Source organism: Castanea sativa, chromosome 1 (genome assembly GCF_040712315.1).
Source record: "Castanea sativa cultivar Marrone di Chiusa Pesio chromosome 1, ASM4071231v1".
In the NCBI taxonomy this organism is placed as follows: Eukaryota; Viridiplantae; Streptophyta; class Magnoliopsida; order Fagales; family Fagaceae; genus Castanea; species Castanea sativa.
Window position 1 is genome coordinate 85,841,220 of NC_134013.1, and position 9,041 is coordinate 85,850,260.

General features: G+C 34.5%; 2 protein-coding genes across 2 annotated transcripts; both read left to right on the forward strand.

Moving 5' to 3' along the window:
* The first annotated feature begins 875 nt into the window (after positions 1 to 875).
* On the forward strand, positions 876 to 2,099 carry LOC142621654 (germin-like protein subfamily 1 member 7). The gene is made up of 2 exons (XM_075794981.1): positions 876 to 1,059; positions 1,433 to 2,099. The coding sequence occupies exons 1-2, from the start codon at positions 933 to 935 to the stop codon at positions 1,972 to 1,974; spliced, it is 669 nt and encodes a 222-aa protein (XP_075651096.1). The 5' UTR covers positions 876 to 932; the 3' UTR covers positions 1,975 to 2,099.
* Positions 2,100 to 5,994: 3,895 nt separating this feature from the next.
* On the forward strand, positions 5,995 to 7,060 carry LOC142605680 (germin-like protein subfamily 1 member 16). The gene is made up of 2 exons (XM_075777113.1): positions 5,995 to 6,178; positions 6,383 to 7,060. The coding sequence occupies exons 1-2, from the start codon at positions 6,052 to 6,054 to the stop codon at positions 6,922 to 6,924; spliced, it is 669 nt and encodes a 222-aa protein (XP_075633228.1). The 5' UTR covers positions 5,995 to 6,051; the 3' UTR covers positions 6,925 to 7,060.
* The last annotated feature ends 1,981 nt before the right edge of the window (positions 7,061 to 9,041 follow it).

Consider the following 9,041-nt stretch of genomic DNA (forward strand, 5'->3'; position numbering starts at 1 on the left):
TTCCACAAAAGAGCCAAACCACCCCGCCGTCCGTCACTTGACACAAGTGGTGGTCCAAACTCAGTTTAGAGTTTTTTAAGTGGGCCCAAGAAATGCAGGTCCACTCTTTTGTCCTCCAATCCACCCCGGCTAATGTTTCCCTTTCGATGACTTCTTCACACGAGGCTTGAATCTTGATCCACAAAATAAGAAAGAAGTACTTAAGGTGTTACGCCTAAGCCCAGCCACGGCCCCTTGGCAGCCTAGTATTGGATTTTTGGTGGGCCTAGGTTGGCCAGCTTAGTTGGTTGACTCCAAGCTTTTGTGGGCTATATTAATGGGTATTTGGGTTGGATTTCATGGACCCAAATTTATACAACTCCAGGTGATAATTTTTCAATCGGTTTCTTTTTTCTTTTTTTGGAGCACAAATTCCCCGTCAACATTAAGAGAGAACAAAGGAGAAAAGCAAGAATATAATATACCTGGTAGTTGTTGCTTGTTGGCCACTTGGTTTTAGAAAACCATTAAATCTAACTAATTCCTATTAAGAAGTCTTTAGTACCCACCAATTAAGATTAGGTCAAGAAGATAAGGTCAAAGAAGAAGAAAAGCAAGAACATAAGAGTAATGTTATGCCGCAGATAGCAATTTGAAGCCTATGAGGTTGGAATATTTCAGTAACAATTATTGTTTTATTTATTGATTTTGGCCAACGTAACATTAAAATTGGGTTTTAAAATTGTACGACAAGTAGTAGTTAAAGAAAATTGGTTCACCTAATTAAATGGAATAATGTGACAAAGGGTTGAATAATTACCAAGTTTTCGCAAAAACATAGACCGCTTATCTCACTACTCCCTATAAATAGACATTTCGACACTGCTATGTTTCCCATCCCTCACTAAACCAAGAATAATATACCATATAAGTTAGAGATAACCTTCTCAAATATGATGAAAGGTGTTTCTTTCCTTGTGATTGTGGCCATTTTGGCCTTGGCATCCTCCTTTGTTTCTGCCTTTGATCCTAGTCCTTTGCAAGACTTCTGTGTCTCAATTAACGACATCAAATCTGGTGGTATGTATAGGACACGCCCTCATTATTATTAGCAGTAGTAGTACTATCAATCAAGTTCTTAAGTTCTTACATTAATAAGTGAACAAGACTTAGGTACAGTATTTAGGTGTTATTTTTTAGGTTCCTCTCTTAAAATTTTGCCATGTGAATTTTTTCTCATGGGATTGAAGTGTATTTTTTAGTTAAATAGCCACATGGCTCAATCTTAAGTAGGGAACCTAAGCAATAACACCTAAGGTATTGTACCTAAGTTTTGTCCTTAATCAATTATACCCGACAATTTTTTTTTTTGCCCCCTATATGACATGTTACAATACATTGTTATGGAAACGTCTTATTTGTGAAAATAACCAACTTTTCTTTCTTTGTATAGTATTTGTGAATGGAAAATTTTGCAAGGACCCTGCAATGGTCTCAGCGAATGATTTTTTCTTCTCCGGACTCAATATTCCTGGAAACACTGGAAACAAAGTTGGATCAAATGTCACTCTTGTGAATGTTGATAAATTAGCAGGTCTCAACACTCTAGGCATATCTTTGGCTCGCCTTGACTTTGCACCATATGGACTGAATCCTCCTCACACTCACCCTCGCGGCACTGAGCTTTTGGTAGTCATTGAGGGTACTCTCTTAGTTGGATTTGTTACATCCAATCCAAACAAACTTTTCACCAAAGTTCTAAACAAGGGAGATGTCTTTGTATTCCCAATTGGTCTCATTCACTTCCAATTCAACATAGGGAAGACTAATGCTCTTGCCTTTGCTGGTCTCAGCAGCCAAAATCCTGGGGTGATCACCATAGCAAACGCAGTATTTGGATCTGTTCCTCCCATCAATCCTGATGTTCTCATGAAGGCCTTCCAACTAGACAAGGGTGTAGTTGAATATCTTCAAAAAGCATTTGCACCAAAGTAGAATTTTGACATAGGGATGGTGAATCACTATGTAGTTTGAAGAAAGTCTGTTTGGTTTTCCTTAATGTGACGTCATTAAAATAATTATTATAAAATAAAATGGTTTCTTGTGATGGCTTTTATGTATCATGGTGTCATTTGCAAGGCAGTGCAATTAGTGCATGACTAAATCTTGATTACACCTTGGATCCAAGATGTTTGAAACCACAATTATCTTTACTATTAAATATAAATTGGATAGTATTGTATTAAGAATAGTCAAAAATTTTCTTTTCATTTTTAAAAATGGCAAGCCAAGTTGAGGGCTCAATAGCACCTAATCTATCTCCAAAAACGACTCCTAAAGGTAACGATGAAGGCCTTTTTAGTTACACTGTGGAAGAGGGGTTTGAATCTTAGATGTCTTCATAGGAAATACTATGATCCGCTAGTTAAGATACAAGACTTTTAGCATTGAAATTTTTTAAGTACTCTTGAAATAGTACGAGTGTGGATGTTTGTGTTGAATTCATACTTATGAAGTTTGGAAAAATATTTATACATGATAAAAAAATGTCATACTTAAGTAGTTAAATAGAACAATATTTTACGCCTTATATTTTATGTAAAAAATAATGGGAAAAATATACAAAATTCTCTGTGGTGGTCTACCAATGCATGAGTATAGTGATGTTAGCAGATAAAACCTTTCATATTGCACATGCTGCCTACCAAAATAATTGCTATTAAATTAAATTTCCATTGAGTTTTCATATCAATTAATGATTGTTGATGTAAGAGGTACACTTGAGTTATATTGAATATTAACTTACATGTTAAGGTAGTGGTAGAATCGGGATTTTGGTTCGGGGCAAGACTAAGATAAGCATATATAAGACAAAATTAATTCAAAAAAATAATTAATATATAAAAAGTTAATTTATTAAAATAAATATTTGATTAACATAGAAAATATAATGTAGAAGTAAGTTCTAATTTGTTTTATTTGTTCTTGGTTCAATTTATTTTTTCAAGCTTAACGTGTTAGTATGATTATTGTTATGCTAATTTGTGTGTGGGGGGGGGGGCAAAAAGGTTTTGGGCTAGACCAAAGTCCACAATGATTAATTTACAGAAGTGAGTTTTTGAACCAACAATTGAACTTGAAACAGTAATTTCTCACAAAAGATTGATAACATATAGTGTATGGGGTAAAAATTGATTATAAAATAAGTTTTCTTTTATTTCTTCTTCCTCGGAATTGCCGAGGTGCCTTTACACATAGCAAGATATCATATCAAACTCTTGTTTACTGTATTCTCTTTTTTATCTCTTTTTCAAGATTTGATCCTTGTACATTGGGGATTTTTCCCTTCTTATAATCTTAGTGTTTCAATCATGGCCCTCCACCTAGATGGCAGGTGATTCTTCTCTTAGATACTTGTCTCATCCCCCTTATACCCTCATTTTAAGGTTGTGTTGAGCAGACAACAAGCTATGCATGCACTGTTTAGTTGTCATTCAACCATTAATACGACATGCCTAGTTGGTACAAAGTATTTAATGTGGAGGTAGAGGTGTCTTCACTAGGAAGTTTCCTTCAAGACTTATCCAGGTCAACTAATGTTGCCCTTCTTGGTTGGGCATATTTAGCTTTGCCTGTGAGCTTTGTGGCTTCCTTGGCTTGAACGCTTCCTAGCTCTTTCTTCGAACTTACTACTTTCTCGGACGGTTTTTTTTTTTCTTTGGGGCTCGAATGGGCTTGTACAAATCACTCGTACCTTTAGTTGGGCCCGGCTAGAAAAGCGATGAGAGATTTCCTTCTATTCTTTAGGTTGTGTCTAGCCCAATGCTCCCCAAATCTTTTTAGAACAGTCAATAGCGTAGCCCGTATAAACGAAAAAAAAAATGAGGGCCCGTTTGGTAAGAGATTTTTAGTAACGTGGTTGTTGTTTTGTGGATATACATGTGGGTGAAAAAGTATATAAAAATACATGTAATATTATTTATATACTGAAAACTATTATTTAAACATCAATAACAAACACCTCCTGATGTTAGCCTTACTCACCACGATGTCAACCTTATAAACGAAAAAATGAATGTCAACATTTATAAAAGGCTTTGGGATTTGTATATTTCATAGGTATGTATTTTCATTGGTTTAAACTTTAAATGTAAATCAACATACTTCATCGGTAAACAGTAAAAATAATCTTCGACTCTAAGGGTCTGTTTGGTTGGAGGGGTAAAAAAGTGGGAGGATGGAAAAGTGTGAGGATGGAAAAAATTTTAGTTTCTCTAATTTTTGTTTGGTTGGGAGTGGAAAAGTAGAGAGATGGAAAAAGTGAGTTTATATAAATTTACTCATACACCCTTGTTAAAAAATGATGTCCAATTAAAACAAAAAAGTGACAAGCAACCAAAAAAAAAAGCAATCACCCAATTTATTTTTAAAAAAAATCATGTCTAGTTAAACAGGAAAAAAAAAAATACAAAACAAAATAACTATCACACCCACAGCCCAAAGGAAAAAAAAAAAAAAAGCAATATCCAGGAAAGAAAAGATAAAGGAAAAAAAAAAAAAAAAGGATGCAACGTGCCAGCCAAGGAAATCAAAAAATGAAAAAAGAAAAAGAAAAAAAATGAGGCAATGTGCCTAACCCCAAAAAAAAAACAAGGAAAAAAACAAGATAGGAACTGGACAAGGGTATTTTGTTCATAAAGCAGCTTTTTGGGGGGCCCGGTGAGAAAACACCTGGGCTCCACCATGTATTTTCCTTCCTCTCACCCAACCAAACACGCTTAAAAAAGTTTTCCTTCCAATTTTCTCTCCAAAGTTTTTCATCAACTCTATTTCACCTCCAAAAAAACACACTCTAAACCAAATACACCATTATTATTATTTTTTTATTCAATTCAAATACACCATCAACATAAAGAGAGAACGAAGAAGGGGAAAAGCAAGAATATACCTGGTAGTTGTTGGTCACTTGGTTCTAGAAAACCATTAAATCAAACTAACATTTATTAAGGTTAAGAAGTCTTTAGTACCCACCAATTAAGATTAGGTCAAGAAGACAAAAAAAAGGAAGCAAGTTCCAGGAAAGAAAAGATAAAGGGAAAAAAAAAAAAAAGAAGAAGAAGAAGGAGGCAACGTGCCAGCCAAGGAAATCAAAAAATGAAAAAAAGAAAAAGAAAAAAAAGGAAGCAACTTGCCTAACACCAAAAAAACAAGGAAATAAACAAGATAAGAACTGGACAAGGGTATTTTGTTCATAAAGCAGCTTTTTGGTGGGCCTGGGGAGAAAGCACCTGGGCTCCACCATATATTTTCCTTCCTTCCACCCAACCAAACATGCTCAAAAAAACACACCCTCAAAGTTTTTCTTCCCATTTTTTCTCCAAAGTTTTTCATCAACTCTATTTCACCTCCAAACAAACACACCCTAAACCAAATACACCATAATTGTTTTTTTTTTATTCAATTCAATTACACCATCAACATAAAGAGAGAACGAAGAAGGGGAAAAGCAAGAATATACCTGGTAGTTGTTGGTCACTTGGTTCTAGAAAACCATTAAATCAAACTAAAGGTTAAGAAGTCTTTAGTACCCACCAATTAAGATTAGGTCAAGAAGAAAAGGTCAAAGAGGAGGAAAAGCAAGAACATAACATTCAAATTTAAAACTACACAATGCCATTTCAGTAACGATTACTGTCGGTCACTTGGGATATGTTGCAATCACAAGTCAAAGAGGTCCCACTTGATTAGAACATTTTAGTAAAGATTATTGTTTTATTGATTGATTTTGGCCAAAGTAAAATAAGTAACATTAAATCTACACAATGCCATTGAAGAGGTCCAACTTTATTGGGTTTTAAAATTGTCCGACAAGTAGTGGTTAAAGAAAACTGGTTTACCTAATTAAATAAAATAAATGTGACAAAGGGTTGAACAATTACCAAGTTTTTGCAAAAACATAGACCGCTTCTCTTACTACTCTCTATAAATATACATTTCCATACTGTTAAGTTTCTCATCCCTCACTCAACGAAGAATAGTATACCATATAAGATAGAGATAACCTCCTCAAATATGATGAAAGGAGTTTCTTTCCTTGTGACTCTAGCCATTTTGGCCTTGGCATCCTCCATTGCTTCTGCCTATGACCCTAGTCCTTTGCAAGATTTCTGTGTCGCAATTAACGACATCAAATCTGGTGGTACGTATAAAACACACTCTCATTATTATTAGCACAAGTAGTATTATCAATCAAGTTCTTTCGAATTTATTATAAGTTCTTACATTAATGAAATTATGCTAGAAGGCTCCCCCCCCCCCCCCTCCTTACATGACATTGTTGCTGTCCATTGTTATGGAAATTGTCTTATTTGTGACAATAACAAAATTTTCTTTCTTTTTGTAGTATTTGTGAATGGAAAATTTTGCAAGGACCCTGCAATGGTCTCAGCGAATGATTTTTTCTTCTCTGGACTTAATATTCCTGGAAACACTGGAAACAAAGTCGGATCAAATGTCACTCTTGTGAACGTCGATAGATTAGCAGGTCTCAACACTCTAGGCATTTCTCTGGCTCGTCTTGACTTTGCACCATATGGCCTGAATCCTCCTCACACTCACCCTCGCGGCACTGAGCTTTTGGTTGTCATTGAGGGTACACTCTTAGTTGGATTTGTCACATCAAACCCGAACAAACTTTTCACCAAAGTTCTAAACAAGGGAGATGTCTTTGTATTCCCTATTGGTCTCATTCACTTCCAATTCAACATAGGGGAGACTGCTGCTCTTGCCTTTGCTGGTCTCAGCAGCCAAAATCCTGGGGTGATCACCATAGCAAACGCGGTCTTTGGATCTGTTCCTCCCATCAATCCTGATGTTCTCATCAAGGCCTTCCAACTTGACAAGAATGTAGTTGAATATCTTCAAAAAGCATTCGCACCAAACTAGAATTCTAAAAAATCTATGAAATAGTGATGGTGAACCACTATATGGTTTGAATAAAATTTGTTTGGTTTTCCTTATTGTAATGTCATTTGAATAATTATTATCAAATAAAATGGTTTCTTATGGTGGCTTTTATGTATCATTGTGTCATTTGCTAGGCAGTGCAATTTGTGCATGACTAAATCTAGATTACACCTTGGATCCAAGACGTTTGAAACCACAAGTATTTGTACTATTAAATATAAACTGAACAATATTTTATTAAGAGTAGACGAAAATTTTATTTTCATTTTAAAAAATGGCAAGCCAAGTTGAGGGCTCGATAGTACCCATTCTATGTCCAAAAACCATTCCTATAGGTAATGTTGAAGGTATGTATTTTTTTTAGTTACAATGCGGAAGAGGAGTTTAAATCTTAGATGTCTCCATTGAAAATACTATGATATGGTAGTTGAGATACCTAGTTCTTGGCATTGAGAAATATTTTTGAATACTCTTGAAATAGTATGAGTATGGACATTTGTGTTGTATTCATACTAAGGAAATATGGGGAAAAAAATTATACATGGTAAAGAAATGTCATACTTAAAAGGGTAAATATAATTTTTTTTTTTTTTTTTTATTCCTATGAAATAAAGAATAATTTTTTTACGTAAAAATTAATGGAAAAAATATACAAAATTCTGTGGTGGTCTACCTATGCATGGCTACCGTGGTCTTAACGGTAAAGCTTTGCATATTGTGTATGATGGCAACCAAAATAGTTGCGCTAAATTCAATTCCCATTGAGTTTTCGTATCAATTGATGATTGTTGATGTAAGAGGTACATTTGAGTTATATCAAATATTAACTTACATGTTAAGGTAGTGGTTAAATAGAGATTTTGGTTTGGGAGGCAAGATTAAGATAAAATATATTAGACAAAATTAATTCCAAAAAAAATTGATTAGTAAAAAAAATTTAGTTCATTAACTAAACACTTGATTAAAATAGAAAATATAATTTAAATATAAGTTATAATTTGTTTTATTCATACTTGGTTTAATATCTTTTTCGTGCTTAATGCATTAGTATAATCATTGTTATGCCTAAATTACTTCATAATTTAAGTTCAGTATAAATATATATTTCAAAAAGGTAATATATATATTGTCGGACTGTGAGCTGTGTCATTCCACCTCAAAACCAATCGGTGATGAGGAAGACACACTTAAATCTTTTATGGCATTCGACATCACACCACGTAGGCCTGTTTTTAGAGTAATTGTAGGGAGTCAAATTGTGGTACCCCAACAATCCCTCCCTCACAATGACACTCCCGTGACTCAAACCCATGACTTTGGCTCTGATACCATGTTTTTGAAAGTGTTTTTATGCTTTCATGTTTTGAGTTTTTGTTCATATAGCATGTTTCATGTTTTTCATCAAAAACTCATTCAGAGGCATTTTCGCGAGAAGCTCACTAGTAAGCTCTTCCCGTGAAAATGAGATAAGCAAAACTTGAAAACACAAAATTTTCAAACAGAAACTTTCGCGACTGTCTCGCGAGTAAATCTAACCCGTGAAAATTTTTGTGCTTTAGAGGCATTTTTCGTGAGTAACTTCACAAGAAGCTAACCTGCAAAAAACGCGTGTTTTCAAACATAAAAACTTTGCCTCCCTCGAGCCTCTCTCAACCCTAAACCTATTTTCTCTAAAAAACCCAACCAAAACTCAAGAGAAATCTTCTCAAAGTCATCTCTAAGGCATGTTTGATCACTCTTTTCTCTTTATTTCCTTAGATTAAGCATTAGATTCTAGGTTTTGCTTGAGTGGGTATATATTTGAAAAAGGGTTGGAAACTTCATGTTTGTGCAAAAAAATTTCAATTTCTTGATTGGGCTCTGTCCCATTTGCTTTGTTTGTGTTTTTGTTGGCCCCTTGTGGCATTTCAACATGTATTTAGGAAAGATTTCCATATGTTCATGCATTGCTTACATGTTAGTTGTGTTTGTGCATACCAAGCGTTTGATAAAATGCCCAAATGACATTTTGGTGTTGTTTTGAACTCTGATAAGTACCAAATTTTGGGGATTACCATGATTATACATGTTTATCATGTTTTGATCATTGGTTGTGT